At 41.1% G+C, this 27,636-nt stretch overlaps 1 protein-coding gene across 2 annotated transcripts in view; it reads right to left on the bottom strand.

The window, feature by feature from the left end:
* The window catches only part of SCML4 (Scm polycomb group protein like 4), a 571,844-nt gene that overhangs the window by 140,146 nt on the left and 404,062 nt on the right, over positions 1 to 27,636 (bottom strand). For both annotated transcript variants that reach the window (XM_078648414.1, XM_078648415.1), the window contains exon 5: positions 16,696 to 16,896. In XM_078648414.1, the coding sequence (XP_078504540.1) occupies positions 16,696 to 16,896 (201 nt within the window). The remainder of the gene's footprint in view (positions 1 to 16,695; positions 16,897 to 27,636) is intronic.

The following is a 27,636-nucleotide window of genomic DNA, read 5'->3' as shown; positions in this document are numbered from 1 at the left end:
GCCCCACTCTGGGTCACCCCTTTTGCTTTTGGACCTTTTAGGCCACACTAATAGATCGTGGGCATATTGGCAGTGCCACGAGCAAGCACATGTACAGCAAAAAAAGTATCAAGTGAGAATTAGAATGGGGGCATGGTTTGGCTGCCAAACAAGATGTCCACTCTATATCGCCCATCTAAGGATTTTTGGTGCAAAGCCCATTAGAACATGCCCACGCTAGTTGGGAGGCACTGCCATTGGTACTTGCTGTACTGAATACTGAAGTGCTCTGGTTCAGATGGATTTGCCTCCTGCTGGTGTGCCTCTTGGGGGTTGGTGGATTAGAGCACTTTACGATGAGAAGGGATGTAGGGTGCGGGAGCCCTGTGTCTCGTTCCTGAAATTCAGTAACAAAGAACTGGACCAGTTGCTCCATGAAGGTCAGACATGAACTGTGGGTATGGCTAGGGTGGGATAATATTCCCCCACAGACCAGTTACTGGAAGAGAAGCAGTACTGGTGACATGACTTTAGGGATCACCGGACACATGTGCAGATTGCAGTGGTATTCACAAGGAGTTCACTTGGATTGGTGTTCAGGGATCTTGCATCACTTATGAGACCAGTGCTCTTACGGAAGACTGACTTGCTCAGGGCTTAGTGCACTCTGTTGACGATCATTTGAATGTTGGCAAGGAGAAATTCTTCATACATGTGCCCCGCAAGGTGGCCGGATGTGAGTCAAGCGGGCAGGTAGTGTTTGTTTTGGATCTAACTATTGAGATATACCTTGTTTCCCAGAAGAGTGCACTGCCCATCATTGCTATCTATTGTGAATGGGACTGATCACATGAGTACTCAGGCTGCACTTCTTACCCTGTTACTTGTATCAATTTAGGACTCCTATGGGTACAAGATGGGATAGTCAGCTACTAGCGACCTCTGCATGCCCATATAGTAATCTTTGTTTCAGACAGCTTAGCTGAATTGATAGTTGAAGCTGTGGCAATGGCTTGCATCACCTCTTGGTACTTACTCGATGTGGCTTACTGCGAGACACTATCAAGGATCTGGTTTACCTGCGCATTGCCTATAGTGTGATGTTTGCAGCAAAACCATCTCTTACTCCAGGGTCTTGCTGTGTGCAGTTGGCCAGACCTCAAACCATCAAAGCCTGTATTTCATTCTTTGAATGTGGTCTGAGCAATGTGCTGCTGAACTATGTGAAATACAAAACGGAGAATATTAAAGAAATATAAGAAAATGGTGCAGGATCTCATGAGAACAATGAAAGAGGCAAAAGAAAACAATTTGCAACAGAGTGAAAGAAGTGAAGACAATTAATATTGGATCAGCATCTCTGAGGACAACTACCACAATCTACCAAATGAAATGGATGTCACTATCGGTGAAAGACAACATCTATCAATGAGAATAGAAGGTTAAGAGAATCTTGACAGGCACCTCCACCTCCATTTGGTGGGCCTGAGGATGCAGAGAAAATTGTTTGTTTAAACTGTTTGTTTTATGAAAAACCTTGTCTGCCATCTACCCTCAGTATTATGATAGGCAGTGTCTACCATGCTACTACACCAAATCTCAGCAAGGGGTACAGGTGCAAACCAATGTCTCCTGCAACCAACACTGGAAATGCCACTACCAGGCAACCATCTAATCTTTGCTGATCAGCTACTGGTCGTCTTCATAGAAAATGAGATCAATTCCATCAATAACATATTTCTCTGAGACCCTAATCTCCACTGAGATGACCAGAATGACTCACAGAAGCTCTTTTATCCTCCTGTATGGACAACATCCTGCAGCAAATATGTTCAGAGCGGACCCACCTTAGAGGAGCCTCTCTAGACTTGATTATTGCAAATGCGGAACAGATTATTTTTATCAGCCCAATTGACTGGTCAAAGCACTCCATTTGGGGAACTGCTACGTGCAAAAAGAAATTGCAGGACATTGGAGGCCTTAAATACTGAGAAGGACATCATGACCAAAAGGTTTATAGAAAGGGGCTACACTCCCAAGGCTATCCTCAATGCCAACAAAAGAGTAGAAGGGATTAAGAGGGAAACCACCTTGGGTGATATAAACAAAGTTGGTGAAGAAAAGAACTCTATTAGGATTATCACCACTTTTAGCACAAAAGTGCCCAAAGTGAGACAAATACTCAAGAGAAATTGATATGTCCTTCTCACTGATGAGATCCTGGCAAAACATCTTGATAATTATCTAATCTTCCTAAAATCACATTTAGGAGATGCAAATCACTTAGGGGTATGCTCTTTAAGAATATGGTGACTTTGACAAAGCCCCGCGAGAAACCCTCCCTAATGGGTTTTTCAGATGAACTAAGTGCACGGCTTGTAGATATAGTACTAACACCAAACAAATAGCCTTCCCGGAAATGGCCAAACAGTTTACCATCCCAAAAAACCACTCATGCAACACAGATTATCACGTGTACAGTCTCAGGTGCAGTTTGACTATGTACTCTATCAGAAGTACAGTACATAAAGCAAAAAAACATGTACTAGAGCATATCAGGGCCATCAACTACAATGATAGACAATACCCGGTGTCCCGACACTTCACACAACACCATGCTAGTGACATCACTCAACTACAGATGGTGGTTAGACACTCCATGGCCCCTAATAACAGAGACGGCGATAGAGTTCTGAATCTACGACATTTGGAATCGAGATATATTTTCCGATGTAATACAATGATGCCGACAGGGCTTAATTCAGATGAAAAATTAACTGTACCTATAGGATGATCTAATATTTTGATTACTTTTCTGTATATGTAATATAAGGTTAATACTTGGCCCGCTTCAATATTCAGTAGGGTGTTTCAACTGACCTCGAAATTTTTTGGGTTATTTGAAAAGTTACATTTAGCACTTTGTAGATACAAGGAAGTTGCAGTACTTAGGTTTTAATAGTTTTTAAGTGTTTTTTAATGATGTTCTGAAATAAGGGAAAGTAACAGGAGGATGCAGCCTAACGGCTAGAGTGGTCGACCTTAAAGCTGGGGAACCTGGTTTGAGACTCGGCAACGACGCTCAACATCCTGTTTATTCTGGGCAAATCACTGAATCTCCCAGGGGCCTAACAAAAATGAATGTGTCCATCTGTAACGAAACTGGTGCTCATGTAAAGCACTCTGATACCCGATATCCTTGGATCTAGTTTGCGCTATATAAAACTCTAAAAAAAATGAAAACAAAAAAACACATCATTGCGACGTGGAAGCTTTGGTCTATGTATCATATTCTGTTGCATGTGATGAGAGTAATTAACATATGAAATTAGGTAATGAAGCTAAAGCCCACTTGGGCTTTATTTTCAACTTCATAATATTTTGTCTACTCAAATATTTTGCCTACCCAAATATTGATTGTGATTCAATTGACCGCATGTTAACTCTCCAAAATTAATTTACCTTGGTACTTGGTCCACTTGGGCGCAACAATGTGATTTAATTTATTGGAATTGACATTTTTTATTGTTTTGTTTATTAGAATAAGTACCTCAGCATCACCAATGGTCGGTTCTGTTGCATTACAGTCAATCAGTCCATTTGAATCCGCAGACATATCGGAAATAGTACTGTCTCATATACCTTTCAACAGGCCCCACGGGTCATCGATATTTAGAGTACCAAATTGGCCGCCATGAATTATGGCTGATGCCAATGCATGATGGGGCAAGATAGTTTACTGAATCATTTTCCCCGTTTTTGATATAATGGTTTCAGCCTCATACCAAATTCTATCTTTATAAAATTAGGTAAAATGTTGTCCTAATATGCATGTACGTTAATTAATGTGAAAGCTCATTTGCACATTTTGCTAATGTTTTCAATTTTTAAGTTAATTGTTTTGTTTTTAATTCCAGTTAGAACAACTTTCATTTGATAAGGGAAACATCAACATGTTTGACTACATTTGGCATTTATATTAGAACACATTGATGTTTTCATTAAGTTTTAACTGAAGGTTTAATCACTTCAAAATGGCCCTTTAGATATCTCTCATGTAACACCCTTTTCACTGTCTTTTTTTCTGTCACTTGTTTGCACTATTAAGTAGGTGCTGACTTTTGCTGCCTTGTAAACTCTTCATCCTGTGAGCAAAGGAAAGTTATCCCCAAAGCGCGTTGGGTGTCTTATCCAAAAAAAGTAAAGCACCACATTTAGAAATACATGTGTAATACACATATACATACTAAAATATATAGAAAAATAAATTAAACAGTGGAACAGTTACACAATTATTAATAACTTCATTAAATTACATAGCGATCAAGTAACATATAATGTAAAACAAAAACCAACAGTAAATTAAATTTAATTTAATTTTATGCAACTTCCGGCCCTATACCTTTACAAATCCAGCAGCCTGCACCTAAAATATATGTAAAATAAAGCAGTATTAAAAATTTACATCATACTAATCAAATAATTAATTCGTCAATATTTATAAATTCATTATTACTTAAGTTCCCTCCCTATACCCTTTCAAACCCAACAGCTTACACCAAAAAATTTAACTAAAACAAATCAGTACTAAACAATTGACATAATCAATAATAAATTAAATAATTGACAATTATTCATTGTTAATTATTTCTTAATTAACTTCTGACCCTATACCCTTACAAACCCAGCAACCCGAACCTAAGTAGAAATGACCACTTTAAACTAGGCTTGTCACAGAGAAAGGAACTACTTTTAGGTTGAGGTGGGCAATGTACACATGCTTCATGCAGTCACTCACGTTGAAAGGAGCCGGTGGGCAAAGTATTCTGACCCATCACCCCATTCTATATGCTATGGTGGGCGGACGAAAATTGTGAATAAAAATTTAACTGAGCAAAGGGTGAAGATCACTTATCAAAATCCCCTCTATGTGTGTGTATTATACATGATTTTGTGGGAAAAAAATAGTCTGGGGAGAAAGTTAAAGCGGTCTTAAAGGCCAGACCTAAAAATGTGTTCTCCCCAGTGCAATCCTGCACAGTACTGAAAGTCCGAGAGGCAGTATCAAATTCAGCTTGCATTTGGGAGCCTCCTTACCCAGGCACTCAGAAATGGTGATATGGGAGGGGTGCATAGGAAAAGGTAATTCCCAAATGCCCCCCTGTGCAAAGGGGGCTACAGAAGTAGCAGTGCAAGTATGTATGGCTACTTCGGAGATATGGAACTGTTTCAGCACCTTTTGCACTACTGACATAATCTGGAACCTTATGTTTTGATTTGCAACTACCTTGAACACTAGAGAACGTCTTTTCCCTTGAACACATTGCAACAATGCGACATTGAGAACTGAGAGAATTGTTGGACTGTTCTTTTAATACATGGAAGGACACTCAGGGCCTGATTTGGAAAGGTAAACATCCTTGTTTGTAAGTTTGCAATTGTTTACTATTCACAAATATATTTTACTAGTCTGTGCAGTCTCCACACTTACAAATATAGGACTGTCCTTCTGGAAATATTACTTTGGTGGTCTCAAGAAAAAAACAAAAAAGATAGGATTGTCCTATTTTTGTATTTGTGGAGACTGCAGTCTTGAAGATACTACTACAGTTGATCATGTCACTTGGTCATGCAAGGAATATATATGAGATATAACATATGTAATAAAAGTGTGCAAATTACTCACTTATGGGAGAATTCTATTGCATTTCAGCAGTAATAAAACCTTATTCTCCTAAAGAATTGCCACTTTTTAATGTCCCTGTTTGGCCTGATTACTGCCATTCATATCAATTCCGACAATGTCAGTCTGGCATTGCTGCTTTATTTGCTATTTATGGAAGGCAGAGTTTAATCATTTTTAGCAGCCTCTCCTTTTTATGTGGGTTGGAGGATATTTGTGGATACGAAGTAAGAACCTGGACAGTCCTATCTTTTTGTTGTTGTATAACTTTATTCGATATACAATATCATAAAAGTTTTAAAGGAAGCATAAAAGTGATAGCACAGTATATACAAAAAACTATAATGTATACAAAGTCTTATCCCTGGTATGCAATACAAACATTTAAAATACGAATTTAGTCATATATCCATTTGACCTGATAAAACATCATAGAAGACACAGTACACATCATTACAGGATAGCAGTCTACGGTTCCACAGCCAGTGTTTGGGTCTTATCATAAAATGTCATCCTCTTCAACCAGGCACATCCCAAGTATTTGGCCAACCCGCATACCAGACTGGGGATAGAGGTCTCGGATGCCAAGATGCGCATCGCTGCCCCGTGATCTCTACAACCCAGGTTAAAGCAGACGGGTTTCAGCCATTTCCTCCTTGCCTGGCCAAACGCTGCGATACAAAAGGGGATGATGGACGGAGCGTTTGAGCAAATCAAACACTCACCCCCAGTCAACTGATCTGGGTTTAATCCATCACCATTCTTTAGCCCACTCAGCCACCCCATTTCAGACATGGCTATATGCAAATCAGTCTGACCCTGTGCCTCATGGGAACAGTCCATACGCTGGGCAGGCAAAGAGGAAATGAGCAACTGATTCCGTAGGGGAAGCACAGCATGGGCATCCCAACTCGGTCCCCCTCATGTGCCTCCAACCTGCTTTAAAAGCGTTCACTGGAAGGGTACCAAACTGGAACTTCAGATACAAGGCCCTATCTTTATGGAAGGCAGAGTTTAATAATTTTTAGCAGCCTCTCCTTTTTATGTGGGTTGGAGGATATTTGTGGATATGAAGTAAGAACCTGGACAGTCCTATCTTTTTATGTGCGGACACTCCGCAATCGTAAAGATACTACTCATAAAATACCTTTATGAATAGCAAACAATTGTAAACGTACACAAAAGTGTCTGTTTACCTTTGTGAATCAGGCCCTCAGTGTGTTGCATAATTCACGCCAGCACTGGAATAGTGCAATATTGTGCCTATCTTTGCAGCACCACAGCCCTTATAGAAGCAATCACCATGACAGGACTGTACTAACAGTTACGGCAAATCACATGCAAACCATGTCTTATGAGAAGGGCACTGCGTGCTGTGTGTGATTAAGGCACAGTTACACCATTATGATATGGCACACTGATTAAAAAGAAGAGTACAGGTAAATACAATAATCTAGAGACTGTCTGATCAGGCAGAGCTTGCATGCCCTCATTATTGTTTTATTTCTTATAAAAACACAGAACCTACATCTTCTCAATTGTTTCGGCAGTTTTGCCCTCACCCTTAGATTGTGTTAAATTGCAAGACTCGCCTGAGACTTCCTCTGTGTGCGTATGTGGTGTAAGGTGCCCCAAGGGGTGACTGCTGCTGCACGCTGCACGTCCATGCTGGAGGCCACACACGCCTCATGGTAGTCTGCATGACCACGGCTTCCTGGCTGATAACAAAGCTGCTTCGAAGCGTGACCACAGACAGAGGTCCCGCACACAACATGGCGTTCACACAGGGGCGTCTGTACATGCGTGAGGTTTAATGCCTCCTGCCACATCTACATCCGCTTCTGAGCTGAGAAAACCAGTCCCTGAAGTAAGTGAGATACCATACCTTCAAGAGCAGGGCCAATATGACCGGTTTAAGCCAATGTGACTTGTTTAACTCAAAATTTAACGCCCGCAAATGGTTCTGTTCGGAATATCTGTTTTGAACTCTTCTGGCAGGTTTGAAAGGCAGAAAGAGCCAAAACTCTAAAATTAGCATGTCTATTCAAAGTATACTCTACCCTCCCCCTGCTGCCGAAATACCTGGAGCGATACAAAAGGGGAGGATGGACGGAGCGTTTGAACAAATCAAACACTCACCCCCAGTCAACTGATCTGGGTTTAATCCATCACCATTCTTTAGTTCACTCAGCCACCCCAGTTCAGACATGGCTATATGCAAATCAGTCTGACCCTGTGCCTCACGGGAACAGTACAGCCCGAACTGCCAAGCCATGTCTTCCCTGGACCGGAAACAAGCATCCTGTGACTGGTTTCGGATTCATAATCCTCATCAGCCAGGCTATCTTGAATCCAGTGGCCAAGTGAACAAGGGACTCACGTCTGAGCATACCCTGCCACACTTAGGGCGAACAAAGCGATATAAAAGGGGATGATGGATGGAGCGTTTGAACAAATCAAACACTCATCCCCAGTCAACTGATCTGGGTTTAATCCATCCCCTTTTGTACCGCTTTTGGCCGCCATAAGTGTGGCAGGGTATGCTCAGACGTGAGTCCCTTGCTCACTTTGCCACTGGATTCAAGCAAGCCGGGCTGAAGACGGCTGGAATGCCAGAAACAGGTCCTCGGAAGCTTGTTTCCGGTCCAGGGAAGGCATGGCATGGCAGTTCGGGCTGGACTGTTCCCATGAGGCACAGGGTCGGACTGATTTGCATATAGCCATGTCTGAACTGGGGTGGCATAGTGGGCTAAAGAACGGTGATGGATTATACCCAGATCTTTTGACTGGGTGTGAGTGTTTGATTGATTCAGATGCTCCGTCCATCACCACCCCCTTTTGTACCGAAATATCTGGAGCCATTCTTGCAATCCATGCTGAAGTGTTGTCACAGATTTTTGAGGTTTTTGAAGTGACAAGTAAATCATGTGATAAGACGTTATCGCATGGCAGATTAGCACATGGCAGGAATGGAACTGGCTGTCGTAGCCACAGATCCTAACACATGGGCAGCAAGCATCAATGAATGGGATTGATTGGGTCAATCAAAAACACTGGTAGCTCCCCAGGCGCATTCCATACATGTGTTGCTCATATGTACCATTGTAGGTCAGTCACATGCACCACATGCCCCAAAAGGCACAGTTCAGCTCTAACTGCTGAACCACCTCTGTTCGGAATGGGAAGACAAGCAATCCCAAACTGCTTTTGCCTCGTGCCCGCCTTACGCCTGCATAACAAGGTTTAAAATTAATCAACTGCCAGTTCAAAAGGCGCTATTTGGGCAGTTACTGTGCTATGATAATCACAGTGATATGTGTAGTCAGCTTAATAACAATTACTTCTTTTTTGTATAGTGCTTAGTGCGGCAGTTGGAGTTATTTCTAAAAGCTGTAAATTACAGTATTTCGTTTATCAACCTCGGAAGGATGAAAGGCATTGAGGGCTGTCGGACATGTGAGCACATGGTTCCAGGTTTATTTGCAGACTGGAGTCTAAATCTGCTGATAGTGAAGCCTTTCAGGCACTGTGCTCTTGTCCATCCCAAAGACTGTGGCTTGTCCAATGTATGATCTAGACATTGGCCATTGTGTTCAGATTTAAGGGGAGAATAAGCAGCCATGATAGATCTAACATAATCTACAATTTTTCTCAAAACCAGTATTTTGTTACAAACATGGGATTCATGTTCTCAAAGTAAAACAAACATTTAAATACCAGAAAATGGCATTGTAAAAATAAAAAAATATTTTCTTAATCGTCCATAAGAATTACACTGAATGATTCTCATGTAGGATAGGGTAAATTATAAATTACTTAGCAATGTAGATTGGTAGAAAGCAGCAACTCAGAGACTTGTCAAAATGTTTGGAGAAAATATTATCCCGCCTCTGATTGCAGTGATAAATTTGAAACCCGGTAAAGCTCTTTCCTACCTTGGGACGCAGTGATAAAAAAAGGGCACACATACTTTTCACTCACGTTTTTCTTCTATACTTATCATGAGGGGAGTAGTGTCGCTGGTGAATTTTGCACTGCATTTTATAATCAGTCAGAAACATGTTCACTGGCAACTTTTCATTGGCATCATCAACCATATTTTTTATAGAAACCACATTTATCAAAGAACATGAGTAGGTCAAACATTTGTGAGGAAGAATATATAATAGATAATAAAAGATTCATTAGAACGATGGAATGTAGGGAGCTCCATTGAAGACAATGGAGTGCTCCGGGCTTCTAATGGCTGGTAAAAGCCCAGAGTTACAGCATTCCAATGTTTGTCGTTCACAGGTGTTGCTGTGAAAAAAGGCCTCATGAAGCCACAGGGGATTTAAATTCCCTCAGGCTCACTGAGACCTTTGTTTTATTTGTTAGAACATTCTGCCCTCTATTAGCGGAATGTTCTAATAGCCTTAAAACCCATCGTAGCTGGACTATACTGGCCATTAAAGGCCCGCTCCCTTGTTAAAGGCACTCGCCGACTCTGTAGTGGACTCTGTAGTGTAGCCCAGCGGGCTATAAGACTATAGTATTTCACAGTTCAGATCAGTAAATTCATAGTAACCGCTGTCAAACTCAACTGAATTAAAGGTGGTCTACATAACCCTAAAAGCCACTCAGGTTGCCTGGTCTGTCAGGAAAACAGATTCTGATACTGTGCAAAGTAGTGCCTCATCAAGTGCTCGAGAAGTCCTGATCGTGATTACAACCACTGTACTAGTTTTCACTGGTGACAAGGTTCATGTAAAGTTTGGAACGTTGTTCTATGGTCATACAGACCTACATCAAGATGCAAGTTTAGTCACGTTATTTCCTTTGTGTAATCATTATGTCATTTGTTTACGCTGTTAGCTAATGCACAACAGCGCTTGCTTCCACATGGATTTCACCCATGTTGCTTTAAGTAATCTACTTACTCTGTCTAGTGCCCTTGGTACCGAAAAACATGTCCTTTGTTCAACATTTTATTTTTGATTTTTTTGTTGTTGATATTTTGATATCAGATATTTCTGATCAAAATGTTCTTCTATTGCATTAAATAAATAAATGCTGAAAAATCCAGTGTAATCACTTGGCCAATTAATCAGTTAAAAAAATCCAGTGTGATGATTAGATCAATCCATCCAAACACAGACAATAAAATAACAGTAATGGCCATAAAGGTAAGTAAGCTGTACAGGCAAGTGAAAACTATTAGAAAAGGAAGAGTTTGAAGGCCTTCCATTAGAGCAGACGATCTTCCTTGTTTCTGTGATCTGAGGAAGCACATTATGGGGCAGATTAGGATGGCGGACGGACTTGCGTCCGTCCGCCATCCCAGAGGTGGAGGGACCGTCCGCATGGGCTGCGGCGGTTCCTCCGTGCAAATTAGGATGTGACTGCCACCCTGGCGGTCACATCCTGGATATTTAACATTGCGGCGGGTGCTGCTTCAAGCAGCACCCGCCGCAATGTTAAAAGTGCATGTTTTACATTTACATGCACAAAGCGGCAGGCACCGCGCGGTGCCTGCCGCTTTGTGCATGTAAATACTGGGGGGTACCATAGGTACCCCCCATGTGCACCCCCCACCCGCCTACACCCTGGGGGCCCGCAACGGGTCCCCAAAATCAAAAGTACACATGCTTTTCCACGGCGGAAAAACCGCAGCGGAAAAGCATGTTTACTAATGCATTCTAATTTGGCTGGCGGTGTCTGATGGACACTGCCAGCCAAATGAGAGCTTTTCCGCTGCGGTTGTAATCCGACCGCGGCGGAAAAGCAGCGGACAGAAACCAAGACCCACCAGCCATCGTAATGCGGCGGTGGGTCTTTGGTGACTCCGCAGAGGATTTTCCGCCTCCTCCGGGCCGGAGGTGGCTTCCGCCGGCCCGGAGGAGGCGGAAAATCCTCCATCCTAATCGGCCCCTAAATCTGGCTGTGGCCTCGAAGATACTGTTGTACCTATTGCTCAAAGTGCATAGTTTAACACAATGCAAAATCATCTGTTGTCACCACTTTTTTTTTTCAGAAATGAAATAAAAATAGATTAACTGTACTGAGAGGAATTACTGTTGAGTAATCTTAAACAGCATTTTCTATGTAAAGAAGCATTATAACAATGACACTAAAACAGAAAATTCAATGTGTGCTTCAAAAATGATCTTTGATGCAAAGTGCAATAATGACAAGAAACCAGAAAAAGTTTTGGTTTAAAAAAATCAAAAAACGTTTAAAACCAAACAAACGCTTTTTCTAAAAGAAAAAGTTTTTAGGATGAGCATCTTCGGTTACTATTAAGTAAGCAATATTTTGAGTAATGACAATCTGTAGGTCTTCTTGTGAGAGTCTTACCAAACTTATGGGTATATAAACTGACCTTTGGCATTTGGTGTACTCAGGGAGACATTACACATCTGAGTACATCTCCTAGGCTATCTGCTTTGGGTTCCAATGGAAATACTTCTCATTTATTAAAAAAGTAATACTTATTTGCAATACCCTTAAGTGGAAAATGCCATTGTGAAGTAAGAGAAATCTTCTTAAACCATCTGCTTAATTTCAGTCTGTGGTTGCAGGTGGGACCCACCTGCACACATTTTAGGGGCCAGCACTTATTTTTTTATCAAAACACTTTGATCTGGAGCAAGAAAGTGTAAAACACAGGAGGGAAAGAAGGAGGAAGTGAAAGATGACACAACAGTGACAAAGGAAGAAAGGAGGAATAAACAATAACCTGAGTGAGCGAGATAAAGAGGCTTGGAATATCTGGTGCATGATTAAAGGGGCCTGAGGTGTGATGAATGCCACTCAGCCTTAGTATTGGGCACGGTGACCTTCGATATTAGCAGCAACAATCTTCTGATCACAACTTTCAGGCCTGACACTTATTCTTTTACAAATTGAGAACTGCTTAAACCATTGTTTAGAACAATGTGACAGAAAAATCCCTGTAAACTATCATTTGATTGCCTTCAACTATTGGAAGCAAAACTCTCTACTTAAATTCTTTTAAGTACTAAAAGATCCTATAAGGTACAGCAGAGAAGTAATCAAACCCATTCTTTTGAACATGGTTTGCTATACTCGTTCATCTGTTTGTAAATTGATGATTGGAGAGTGACTAATGTAAAAAACAATGCAGAAGAATTCAATAAAGTTTTTTCAGCTGCTTTTTTAAATAAAGTTATGATTTTCACTATTAGCAGTAATACACTTTGGTCTAAATTACTGCTTGGGCACTGAAAATGAAGTGCTAGGTTTACTAACTGACTTTAGAGGTTCCATGGTAAGATTAGAAATTGGGATTAGCTCACCTGAAGGGTAATACATTGGTATGACCTCTGAATAGTTTTACAGAATGAACCTATAAACCTAATATTACCAAATCTAAAATTGTGATGCAACTACGTGTGAAAAACTGTGGGTTTTATTTCTGAGATAGATAATAACTCTCAGTATATGGGTATTTGTCTTACAGCAGCAAGGAATGAATCTAATCATTTAAGTAGGATTAGAGAGTGGAGTACTGCTGTGATAAGAGTACTTTGTAGCTATAAATTAGAATATGATAGTACCTCTGCATTTTCTGTCCTATGATCCAATTCTGTCAATGTACTGTAAATTATTTTATGTTGCCAATAGTTTTATATACAGCCCCAGTTTCGATTAATAACCAATATAAACTCTTTGAAATATTAAACATCAGTTGATTACTGACTCTTTTTCATCTTTTTAGGTGCACTCCTCAAGTGCATATTAGGTATGATTTAGTAAGCAAACAACAGCTACAAATGAAACACAGCATTTGTAAATATGCTATGGTATGTAAATTTATAGAGCACATGGCGACCTGGAGGCATCTCATCACTGGACGAGTAGACATTATTTAAGGGACCCATATTAAGGGTTAGTTGTCGAATAGCCACGTTCTGAGTATTTTCTGGAATGTGCATTCATTGCTTGTAGACCACAGAGCCATCAGAAAGGAGATCAAGAGAGTGGGTACAAGTAAACTGAATGACCTTCCTCCACTTCTAGTTTTTTGGATGCGAGGGACAACTGCCCTGTGTTCATTTGAGGAGCAGAGGGCCCTCGTTGGGGAGTAGGGGTTATGAGCTGACAGGAGATGGGAGGTTCCTGTCCTCAAAGTGCTCTAAAAGCAATACAAAGAGCCTTGAGTTTGATTCTCTGGGGCTGGTAACCAATGAAGGTTCCTAAGACCTATTCTCACTGACGTATGTCTCAGTATTTGTAACAAGGTACGTGCAGCCGCATTCTGCACAACGTGTAATTTGTTAATTGCAGCTTTGGATGTTCCAAGGAAGAGAGAATTGCCGTGGACCAGGCGAGAGACGATAAGCGGCTGGACCACTAGTCTTCTGGATGTCATGGGAAGCAATGGTAGTATTTTCCGAAGCATTTGGAGAATTCCAAAACAGCCGGCCGAGAGTTTGTTGGCCTGAGTCTCCGTCGTTAGTGTATTATCCAGCCAAACTCCTAAACTTTTTATAGACGTTTTGGAGGTGGGGGGCAAACCTAAACAGTCCCGCCAGCCCAGGGACCTTTGGAGAGAGTGATAGTTCCCCAGAACTGTCAACTCAGTTTTACTGCTGTTCAGCTTGAGGCAAGATTTATCCATCCAACTGGCCACTGTCTACAAGCAATGTCCCAAAATTGGAAAAGACGGTTGGGCTTAAGGATGAGGCCCCGCGGAACACCACAGTGAAGAGGAAAAGTATCTAAGAAAAAGGACTTCTCATATACTTGGAAGGTTCTATCAGAAAGCAAGGACCTTAGCCAATCCAGGGCAGTTCCTGATTGTCCGGCCCTGTGAATAATTTCTAGAAGAACATCATGATTCACAGTGTCAAAGGCAGTGCTATGGTCAAGAAGGATAATTGCTGCTATGCCACCTTGATCAAGTCTCATTTTAGCGTCCTCCACCAGCGCCAATAGGGCTGTCTCTGTGGTATGTTTGGGCCGGAAAATGGTTTGAGTGGAGTGACGTCTATTGGTTTCAATGGATTCTGAGGGATGTGTATTACCGTATTTTTCCAGCACTTTACTCAGTCCTGGAAGTAGGGATGTGGACGATAATTTGCCAAGCAAGTGGTGGAGTCTACATTTGGTTTCTTTAAAATGGCTTTAACCATTGCTTGCTTCCACACCGTCTGAACTATTCCCTTTTCTAAGGACAAATCACCTATCTTTGTCAGAGCACTAGCTCGATAGGGAGGGGAACCCCACACACTGCAAGTATAGCAAATTTCCAAATGTTCTCATAATATCACTCGTTTGTTCCAGTTTTTTCTAAGCAAAGCGTGGTAAATTAACACATAACTAAATCACAAATCAAAAGACATTAATGAATAAAATTATTTATATTTCTTTTCTTGGCACACCAAAATCACAGTTGTGCTCCCACAGAAGGTGGCAATCATAGAATCACTCACTGAGTACTTGATGCAGACTGGCTTGGGGCTTTTATCTTTGTACTCATACGCCACCCAAAATTAACTCAGTGTGCCCTATTTGGGCTCTCTTGCATTGTTAGACTCTCAGAGGGGGGAGTTGCAGTTGCTGATGGTAAAATTGCCTGCTTGTTGATGATAGTTATTATAAGTGGGAGAAGCCCACATCTCAAACTGCATGCGTCCCCTTGCTTGCAATCTCACATAATTCTAAAGCAACAACTGATAAGGGCATAGATAACCACACAAAAGAAGATCCCTGGAAACCTGCATTGGCAGGCTCAGGGTTTCTAGTTCAACCTGAAATGAACCACTCTTTTCTAAGGGTAACTCATAGCAAGAATGCAGAGTAGAAGGACTTCTACTTCTTCTTTTCGAGCTGAAACGTCAACTTCTTATATACTTGGCAGTAGCGATTTTACGAATAAAATTCACCATCTGGCACCTCAGTGGAACCTTATTGAACTAATACATTTGTAACTGATGGGACCAGCAATGAATTCAAAATTAAACTTATTAGAAATAAGGACTGAATAGGCTGCCTCAAAATTAGCTGCTATATTGGTCAGCACATGTAAATGATGTTTTAATATTACCCTAGAATCAACAGAATATAGCTTGTCTTACTGAAATGTAGAACTTCAAATATATTAAGCAGAGTTATTTTGAACCAGTAATTTAAACAACACAATAATAATTAAGGAGCGGTATTATGCTTAAATGCTGAAACAAATGTATTTATTTAGTTGTCTTATAAAGTGCTAAATTGACAATGTACAATAACTTTGAGCGGCTAGCACATATAATATTAGGAGACCGAAGCATGCCAACAGTAAGAGCGTATAGACATGCGAGTAGAGTGTAGGCGGTATGATGGTTTCCTTTCCAATGTTCTCTAGTGCAGTCACCTTTGGAACAGTCTTAGACAAAGCTTTCATAAATGGTTTAATTAAAGTTGTGTTCTGAATCAGAGGTCGTTGGGTTCGTGTTTGAGATGTGGGGTCAATGCGTTCCAATCTTTTATACATTGCACTTAAAGGAATCACCCTCCATATTTCTCGGTGGTGAAGGGGTGTGGTAGTAACACCAAGTGTGATGATGCTGAACACAGGTTTCTAGATAGGATGTAATGTGGTTCTAACTTTAGTTTAAAAGGACTTGTGGACGATGTTGAATAAAGTGAATTTACTGGGAAAAAATTAAACACGTTTAGACCCAGTTTGGCATTGTAAAATGTGCATCTGTGGATGTTTACAAATGTGTCACACAACCTTTAACCTCTTCGATGCATTAGACGGCCGCTGGCCGTCCGAAATCACAGTGGGCGTGTGCGGAGGACAGCCAGGGGCCGTCCGAACCGCGCACTCGTCTTTTTTTTAGCACCGCAGCGGAATGTGAAGACGCTAAAGACTCTATTCGGAAATTTTTAATATATTGATTTGTAAATTTATGACATTTCTTAATAAATGTTTCTTGATAAGTTGTTGTATTTCGCTTTCAATAATTTTTGATATCTGTAAATGTTTTATAGTTTGACAGTTTGACAACATTAGAATGTACATTGGAAAAAATAATTACCTGACACCATTTCCCCTCCATATCCCTGTTTGACAAGGGAAAATACTGTTTTCTGCTGGTGTGCACAGTCAATGCATGCTTGGACAGTCTGCTGCAGGACCATGGAAGGTCTCTCGGGTCCAAAGTGGTCAGGGAGTTGCTGCACTCTTTTCCTGTCCAGGTATGGTCCAGTGTTGGCTTGTTTATTCACATATATGCATACTGCAAACACAAAGCATCCAATACACATTACTGAAAGCTTAGGGAGAACACTAAACCATTAATCCTTTATCATGCACATTTTCTGATATGCTAATAATCCAAAATTCTGATCTAAACGCTACAAAAAATGTTTGCACAACTGTTGAATCATTGATTTAGGAACCATTCTTTACCAAAAGCTGTAAGCTTCCAGGTGATGAGAAGGAAATCGTTTAAATAGGTGAATTAATAAGAAGTGAGTATTTGATTGTGTGAGGAATCGGGTTGTTGGTTGAGGGGAGTGAAACCCTACTCAAGCAACAACCACATTCCTTGTAATGGTGAACCACAAAAAGGTGCCAAATTGACCTGTGCTGAACCCACTGGTAGCTTGGCACAAAAACATCAGGCTTAACTTAGAGGCAATGTGCTAATTATTTATGCAGTCACTATCTGTAATAAAGTGAAAACATAACACATGAAAACTCCTGCACCAATTTAGAAAAATAGAGCCAGTTCTAATAAATTGTTTGACACCAAAATCTAATCAGTAGAACAGGAGTTAAGAATTTTTACATTTTATAGTAAAACATAACACCTAAAAGATCAAAATGTCAACTGTGGACATCTAGTCGCGTGAGACTGGGTCAAAGTCGCAAGTTATGACCAACAGCGATGGAGCACAGTTTGGAAGTCGATTGGGCTTACCTTCCGACTTAGAAGAAATTTTCAAGAAAAATATCAGAGAAGGTAAAGTTCAGCTCAGGGAAAGGCAGCAGACGATGTCTGTGGAGGCATCATCAAGGAGCCGATGGACAAAGTCGCAGTGAATATCTCTTCATTCAGACTTATTTATGGAAGTAAAAAATCTCCAGCCAGACAAAGCTGCAGGTTGTAGCCAACGAGGGCTCCATGAGGATGAAATCCCCTTCTGCGACGAGCAGCTTAATAAAATTTGCTGACTTTAATATTTTAAATTATAATTCCTTAGACACCAATCATGCCATTTCTACCTGCTCCCAAACAACAAAAGTTATCACTTACTAAATGTAATAAGGTGATCTAATGTTGCCCTATTGGAGGGATAGGTCTCACAGCGGTGAAAAATGAATTTAAGAATTTTTCACTACCAGGACATGTACAATTCAAAAGTGCATTCTCAACTCTTTAAATACAATGCACCCTGCCCCTGGGCTGTTTAGGACATACCCTAGCGGTGACTTATATGTATTAAAGAGGGAGTTTCAGGACTGGCAAAAGGTGCATTTTGCCAAGTCAAATTGGCAGCCCTGAGATCTGTTTTAAAGGGCTATTTAAGTCAGTGGCACAATAAACGCTGCATGTCCACTAGTAGCATTTAATTTATCAGCCATGGGTATATGGTATATCACTTTCCTAGGGATGTATAAATAAATTAAATATGCCAATCAGGTGTAAGCCAATTTTCCAATGTTTTAGGGAGTGAGAACAAGCACTTTAGCACTGATGAGCAGTGATAAAGTGCACAGAGTCCTAAGGCGAACAAAAACAAATTCAGCAAAACAGAAGGGAAGAAGGCGAAACATTTGTTGGAAGACCATCATAAGACTGAAATGTCTAACAGATTATATTTTATTTATCAAATTGTTTTACATATTTATTGTATTTTGTGTATATCAACATGTAGGATTTTACATTATACGCATGTACTACAGATGAAAGCTTTTCTACTCTGGTCACATTATCACATGCAGTCTGACCGAAAATGTGAGAACATAGGAAACTCATCATTTGTAAGGCGAAGTTCCTGATAAACGGAGGAATGATCATTCATGTTAGTTCAGCTTGGGTCTCAACGCTTAAAATATACCAGAGCACAGTCTGTGCAAATTGTAATCTACTTGGAATCATTTGTGGTTCCCATGGTGATAATTTAGGCCTATATGTGCATAACATTTTCAATTACATCCTGACTGGTCTTTCCTTGATTGTGAGTCAAGAAGCACAATTGTGCAAACCGAAGAAAGACTAAAAAAGACTAAAAAGACCCTGGTCCAAACGATTGCCTTCCTCTCTTTCTATGCCACTTCACACACGCCTGTTTTTTGTCTCCCACTGTTCAGCATGTATCACAGCTGGCAAGAACATGTTAATGCTCAGCTTTTCAAAAATCTCACAACATAAATGTAAAGTGCTCCCAGGTTGCATCAGTGCATGGGACAAAGGCAGCAAAAACATCAAGGGTCCCTTGTCATTGCATGGGTTGAAGGTGTACTGCCCTGCAGGAATTGCAGACCACAGAGTATTAGAGCATTGGGTTCTGCCTCCTGCCATAGCATGCTGTACCACACTTTATCATAGTGACTTCTGGAAATATGGGCCATTAGGACTGGTTTGTTGGATAGTCCGTGTACATAAAGGCCCACTTTAGCCGAGTTAGTAATATTGATGTGGCTCACAGCAACATTTAACTACATAATTGGGCAGAACATTTTTTGTTGGTAGGTATCAAGAGGAAGCCTCTACACAATGTGGCCCTTTCAAGGCCCTACAGGGCTGAATGTCAGATGTTAAACACCTGTAGTTTCAGAACATAATACCCTTGGGATACTCAATCAACTTCTTCAAAGCACATTAAAAGACTTAGGGGATGATTTTCATGTTGGGTGGAATTGCTTCCACCCGACACCGACTCGGTCCTAGGACCGACCCCTGGTCAGCGGTCCCTGAACAGCCCATTACAATGCGACCGAACACTGTTCGGCCACATGTTCCCTTTCCTCAATGGGAGCTCATGTTATGCCATAAACCAGCGGTAACACAAGCTACCATTGAGAAAAGGGAGGTGCAGTTCATCCCTGAACCCCGTGGCAGGCACTGCAAGGTGCCTGCCACAAAGTGCAGGAGTCAACAGGGGTGCACCATAGGTGCCCCCTCTGCCTCCACCCAGAGGCCGTGCACCAAAGGGGGCCCTGCTGTGGGCCCTCAAACACGCTTTCTAACATGGTTTCCATGTCAGAAATCTCAAGAGCGGAAAGGCTCGCCCTTGAGATTACTGGCTGGTTTCTAACTGGCCGATGGCCTGTCGGAAGCCAGCCGGAATCACCAGCCGGTTTACCTTCCGACCGCCTCCATCATAATGAGGCGGTCAGAAAGTAAACTGCGTGGCCCATTACGATGCGGCCCGGTCAGAGCCTTTATGGGCTGCATCGTAATCGGCTACTTAGTTTATTCTCTCTTCCCCGTTTATGTGTTCACTCATGCACTAGGCACAGGCTTGTCAAAGGTCAGTATGAGGCTTGGGGCCAAAATTTAATTTGGAGTCCTCTGGATGCCTCCTTAAATATGGCCAGGTGTGATAAGCAGCACGAGTTTTTTAAAGTAATAAAAACATTTACATCAGAAAACATGGCACCTAGTGACACTGAGTGGTCTCACTGCAACGGCTGCTTTGTTTTGAATGATGACAGCAGGTTTGCTTGTTAATAAAAATATGTAGATAAATATTGTATAATTTTAGTGGGGCATAGTTTATATTGCTCCTGCGGCGCTGCGATGGACCAGAGTAGGTAGGGCTCACACCTTGCTACAGAAGTGGAACCTTTCCCATAAGATGAGAGACATTTGGGTGTACAATCCATTCTCTTTCAGATAAGAAAGCCCTTGGAAAAATGCAGGCCTTCGTCTGTTTATCTGCCACATACATTACAATATGATTCAGGCAACTTTGGTGGTCATAAAAACACACATATAAGTGTCAAAAATTGTCTTTGAACAAACAGAGTGGGAGGTGTCACAGTATAGAGTGCATAACTCGAGAGCTTTGCTCTCAGGCATAGATCAACCTCATCTAACTCTAGGAAGCTTATCTGGTGGGAAGAGATACCTGGAGGTAGACAGGCTCAGTGTGTTTTGCCCACCCTCAGTGTCGTACCAGGCTCACCAACATTCATTCCTGTTGATCACTCAGATATTCAACACATCCAGATTAGCTCTTTTTGAATTCCCAGAGGATGTTTGTGAGGTAGGGACATATGTTTTGAATGCTCCATAATTCAAATCTTACTTCTGTAGATTTGTTGGGTAGACATGTTATGATTTGTTTCTGTACTCATAAAAGTGTTGAAGTGTGGCATGAGGTTTCTGGCTGATGGTCAGTATTGTAAAATATCTGGGAAAATTACATGGGGTATCAGAGGGAGGCCGGTGCTGAAGTGGGCGAGTTCTGGTAAACAATGACGGAAAACTGATAGGTAGATATGTGTATGTAGGTAGGGAGTGAATGGCAGTAAAGAGAAAACTAATTGGCTGTCATCAGCTTATAAGTCATAATAAAAACAACTGATATGATGGTAGCTACACTTCAGAAAAATGCAGTACTTTGAGTGAGCTACAATATGCCAGCAGTACATTTGTCATTTTAGTTACACAAGGGAACCCAAGGAAGCGATATGCTAGGGACCTTAGGGAATATATCTTTATACAGGACAGTGGTCCCTAGACAAGCACAATTTTCTGAAAGATAAATATAGACTAAATGAGTACTATATTCTTTGTCCAGCCGGACAGTTTTAATTTAATAATAAAGAGTTTCACAAAAATACAAAAATGACAGCAGGACACCAGCCGATGTCCGACTAACACACTGAGGAAAGGACAAACAAAGGGTTTCAGGCAATATGAACAGTCTGTGTAGTACAAATCACAATCAGACAATATTGGTTGCACACTATTGTTAGCATACAGTAGCACAATACATACACATATAGTGTGACACAGTTGACGACGTTTCGAACCTATGACATATTAAAGGTTCATCTTCAGGACATCAATTATATGCCTTCTCTTATTATCAGAAAAAAGTCACAATTTAACTTTTTAGCCCATATTATGAGCACTATTGCCATGACACATATAAAACACACCAGAGAATGATTCAAGAGAAAGACAGAGAACAAAATACACAGATTAGGGCATTTCTTCAAATCATATTGATATCACACACAAATTATACATTAAGTTTACTAACCAATTAATAATCATTGTGAACCGAACAGAACCTTTCAGTTGTAACAAATCATTCATTTAAAATTGGGCCATGTGAAAAACAATCGTGTCAACAGTGACCTAATAACGTGAGACTAACACCGTGAATTTACTTTATCATGACACAGTGCACAAACCAGGGAGTGACAATAACCAACAGGGAAGGATTAACCAACGATAAGGAAGGGTCCAACCCAGAATACAACCTACACCATTGGCAGACACCCTATCTATGAATATCAGGGGGCGTAGGTGTACCTGCAGGACTGGTATGCAAACCGATAGCCTGAATATTTTCGAAATACCTGAATTGTAAAAAGTAGTGATTAGTGCTGTAACCATATTATGAGACAATGGCCACGAAACTACCAAGATATATGTATGCCAATTATAAGCTTACCGGATTTCAATAAGTGAAGCCTCCACTGATGGGAAGGACACTGTAGGAAGAGTAATATTGAATTTAGTATTACGTTAGCACCACCGTTTTAAGGACATGATTAGAGCAGCAACCCGAATAAAACCGCTCCCTTACCGAAGGATTGCAGCAGACGGGCCGTCAATGGGTTCCTCCTCCACAGGAGAAATCGTCCAACCGGACCTGCATCCGGGAACCAGGAATTACCGCGAGCGGAGTCACGTGATTCCTGGACCGTCAATCACGCTACTGTGTAGCGTGGCCATTTTGGAACAGTAACCAGGCATAGAGTTAACTGTGAAAAGCTAATGTGGAACCACCGTAGCCCGTGCTGCCTTATTAAAGCAAGGGATAGAAACCCGGGGTCATAATCAAAACCGGAACAATAATATACCGAAGGGGTCGTGTATAATGAACCACCAGGGATCAAAACGAGCGGACATATTTAAATGCTCTAAGGGCAAGACCCAGTGCATGCAAGGAAAGTGAGAATAGGGTAGTGTATTAATAGTGACAGCCTATTTTAAAAAAAACAGTTGAATATCCAATTCAAAAATGTTTCGAAATTCCAATTAATGAAAGTCAAAAATTATTCGGTTCTTTTTTAATATTGAACACCATGCAGTATATTAATTAAAATGAGGACTACATAATTGTAATGTATCGAAAACCTAGTTGAGACAAGAATTAAACCAAGGGAGCACTAAATATCTATATACAAGTTACAACGAGTCAAACATTGCAAGATTACAGAGCACATAGTAAAACACCCAATACATCATAGTAGTGACGTCCAATCCTCGGCACGGTTGAGCCCATTCTGAATACTTTTGGTTTTAAGTATCCAGTGTAATTCCTCCTTATTCAGAAGTTGTTGTACATTGGCCCCTCTTGGAGGTATTTTGATTTGGGTGATGACAGTCCATTTAAAGTCCAATTTTGTGTGGGCCAATGCATCAAAATGGTCAACCAAAGGTGCGTTGGGCGTCTTACAGCGTATGCGCCTTCCATGTTGACACATCCTAAGTCGTACTTTTTGGGTGGTCTGACCTATGTAGATCTTAGGACATGGACAGAGAATAGCATACATATATCTTGGTAGTTTCGTGGCCATTGTCTCATAGTATAGTTACAGCACTAATCACTACTTTTTACGATTCAGGCATTCCGAAAATATTCAGGCTATCGGTTTGCATACCAGTCCTGCAGGTACACCTACGCCCCTTGATATTCATAGATAGGGTGTCTGTCAATGGTGTAGGTTGTATTCTGGGTTGGACCCTTCCTTATCGTTGGTTAATCCTTCCCTGTTGGTTATTGTCACTCCCTGGTTTTTGCACTGTGTCATGATAAAGTAAATTCACGGTGTTAGACTCACGTTATTAGGTCACTGTTGACACGATTGTTTTTCACATGGCCCAATTTTAAATGAATGATTTGTTACAACTGAAAGGTTCTGTTCGGTTCACAATGATTATTAATTGGTTAGTAAACTTAATGTATAATTTGTGTGTGATATCAATATGATTTGAAGAAATGCCCTAATCTGTGTATTTTGTTCTCTTTCTTTCCCTTGAATCATTCTCTGGTGTGTTTTATATGTGTCATGGCAATAGTGCTCATAATATGGGCTAAAAAGTTAAATTGTGACTTTTTTCTGATAAAAAGAGAAGGCATATAATTGATGTCCTGAAGATGAACCTTTAATATGTCATAGGTTCGAAACGTCGTCGACTGTGTCACACTATATGTGTAAGTACTGTGCTACTGTATGCTAACAATAGTGTGCAACCAATATTGTCTGATTGTGATTTGTACTACCCAGACTGTTCATATTGCCTGAAACTCTTTGTTTGTCCTTTCCTCAGTGTGTTAGTCGGACATCGGCTGGTGTCCTGCTGTCATTTTTGTATTTTTGTGAAACTCTTTATTATTAAAATAAAAACTGTCCGGCTGGACAAAGAATATAGTACTCATTTAGTCTATATTTATCTTTCCGAAAATTGTGCTTGTCTAGGGACCACTGTCCTGTATAAAGCAGTACATTTGTGGTAGATATTTCCATCCAAATCTATCTTCTGCAATGTCTTTGTATTTGTCCAATCTGCACATAGCACCACATGGTAAACACATAGGCATATATTTGGGTTCGAATTTCAAAACCAAAATATCATTCTTGTCAGGATTTCAAAAAAATTCTAATTTTGTCTTTGAAAATCTTTATATTTTATCCTTCATTCAAGACAGTAATTATGGTGGGTAGAAACGATTCTTAACCTCATCGCTGCTGCCGACGGCCAACAGCCGTCTCGTGCACTCCATTGAAGTGCTGCGCACGTCCGTTGGCCGTCGCGGCCCCGCCCGCGCAATAGAATGTTCCGCACTAGCGCGGAACGTTCGGCGCAGTTAAGGAGTTAAGTTGCAGGGTCACTGTTTTGATTTTTAGGGCCAGATTTAACAAATTCTCACGCAATGCAGTGCAGCAGCCAAAATTTCTGTGCTGCATGAGAAGGAGAATGCCATATTTACAGTGAAAGAGCACTCCCCTTCCTTCTCTCTAGTGGTGGCACAGAATTTTGCTGCCGAGCGTCATGCACCCACCTTTGAGTCATAATGCAAGGGTGTGTGTGTGTGTGTGTGAGTCTAACATAGGTTTTGTACTGGAAGGATAACCTTCCAGGATAAAATACGAAGGGCCATATTTATCAAGGGGTTGTGTCGCTTCACGGTGCAAAAGCGATGCAACCCCTAAGATGCAATTTATCAAGCCACGCAAGGCCTCCTTGCGTGGCCCTCAGTGGCTTGATAAATCCAGATTAACGCAACACCGGGCAAATCACTGCATTGTGTTACCCTGCCCCAGGAAGGTGTTCATGGGTGGTGCGTAGGTGTTCCCATAAAACACCCATGGATTTTGATGCATTCCCAGTTTTACCATTACTGGGAGACCTCGGAATGCACCAAAATGTTATTGGCCCGATTCACAGAACTAATTTAAGACAAAATCATAAACTTACTACCATTTTGGTATTCACAGAAGGCACTTACTCGTTATGGTATTCACAGAAGGCACTTACTCATTGATGAGTAAGTGCAGGGCCGGACTGGCCGTTGCGGGCACCGGGCAAACCCCCGATGCACCGCGAGGGCCGATTTTGGGCCCCTGGGGGCCGTTTTTGTTACAGGGCCGTTTTTGCAGCATAGCTGCAAAATCGGCCCTGTAACAAAATCGGCTGAAAACCGGCCCCGGCAAAGAGCTCGGTCACACCCCCAACTTCCCCAGGAGGCCGGCCGAGCACTTTGCCAGTGCCGGTTTTGGTTCCCAGTCCGGCCCTGAGTAAGTGCCTTCTGTGAATACCAAGATGAGTAAGCACTTACTCATTTTGGTATTCACAGAGGTATTTACTCATCAATGAGTAAGTGCCTTCTGTGAATACCAGAATGAGTAAGTGCCTTCTGTGAATACCAAAATGAGTAAATGGTAGTAAGTTTAGGATTTTGTATTAAGTTAGTTCTGTGAATTGCGCCCTATGCCTTCCAAGGGGAGGCGTAACGAGAAGTATCTTAATTTCTCTTCTTTTTCCTCTTTCTTCGTGTGTTGCATTGTGCAGCACATATTTAAAAAGGAGAATGCCTCAGGGGATTGTTTTGTGCAGGAAGGTGCCTCTTCCTACACAAAACAATCCTACTTTCAACACAGGCACCCTTGCACCATGGTGCAAGGGTGCCATTGTTAGCGCTAGGCAGGGCATTGTGCGCCAGCACTAGGAAAAGGCAAGAATGTGCCAGATTGTGATAAATACGGCTCATACCGGCCCTTTCTCTGTAATGCAGTGTGGCAAGGAGACTTGCTGCGCTGCGTTACATTTTGTTAAATATGGCCCTATGCTTAGACCAGTTTTAAATTTTTTCCCTACTTTGTATGTGTGTTGTACAATGTAGCACACATGCAACGTCAGAAAAAAAGGAGAGATGAAAACATTTCTCATTTTAATGCCTGATTTCAAATGCCATTATTTTTTTACACAAAACCCTGACTCAGATTTCTGGTAGATAGGGTTTGCGTCAAAAACCATGGATGGTTGCATGGGACACACATGTGCCCCTTGGTGCTAAGTAATGCAAACTAGCGCTAGGGACTCCTATACCTCACTTTAAGGCAACTTTCCAGTTCAAAACAAGTTTGGCGCTGTAAAGTAAATAACAAAAATAACATTTTAAGCTGGTTTGCATCACTATTGTGATGCAAACCCAGCGCAAAATGTTAGTAAATCTTCCCCTAGAGTTATAAATAAAAAGAGAGTTATAAAATAACTAAATTTTAGAAATAACATTTCTTTTGTTCATGAGCACTTGCTGCTTTCTGGTAGTTGCGAGTATTGCTGCAGTGGTGCCTGTCGCAGAAATGCTGTGTGCATGGCACTGAAAATGTGCCCCTTTTTACAAGTAGGCCTAAAATTATTCTCATGACTTCAAGAAGTGATCCATTTCAATTATAATAAAAAGCCGTTTTTTACAATTTGAGACCTTTCCCTGGGACCATGCATATTTCATATATACTGAATGAGACTCACCCATTAAAATGTGGAAGATAATCCTCCATTATCAGGAGACGGATTATTATGGTCCTCGGAGAATTGTGATGATCAATTTTAGAAATTTTCTGATTGCCTCCTTCGTGGTTTGAATATTAAACACCTTCCCCAGAGAAAGGAAGAGCTGCAGTATTCACTGGGCTTGTATCACAAAGATAAGCATTTTAAAAGCCTACAATTTACGTCTGTACGTTCTCTGCTATATTTGGAAAAGATTTGAAACTTTTTTGTGTTACAGAAAGAACCCCAGGAGTATTTTTAAAATGTTGGGCAGTTTTAGTTTTCCAGGTGTACTCCAAAGCACGAAACCTACTCATGCAGAACTTACACCAGGTGAAAAAATCTGCATGACTAAATGATACAGAAATGGGAATTTGTGCACCTATTTTCTTCTCTGCGGGTAAGTCGTTTTCCTATGAATAAATTCCTTCACTTACACCCCTATTAAAAATGGTGGGCGATTTCTACTCTTTTCAGCCCTAAAATGCAGGAGGACTTATTGTGATAATTTGACTCACAAAGCCGCGTTTATGTTATGTTATGTAAATTTGTATAGTGCGGCTAATCATCTGTGAGGATATCCAGGCGCTGAATTTCTAAGTTCGAATCTCCTTTCATTCAGCATAAGCAGGCTTCTTGGCGCCTGGGCCCACCCACAACAAAGCTGATCAATTTGTGGTTACCCAATGTCTATGGAGTGTTTGGAAACCACGGTGGCAGGAT

This window comes from Lissotriton helveticus, chromosome 6 (genome assembly GCF_964261635.1).
Source record: "Lissotriton helveticus chromosome 6, aLisHel1.1, whole genome shotgun sequence".
Lineage (NCBI taxonomy): Eukaryota > Metazoa > Chordata > Amphibia > Caudata > Salamandridae > Lissotriton > Lissotriton helveticus.
This window is presented reverse-complemented; position numbering and strand designations above follow the sequence as displayed.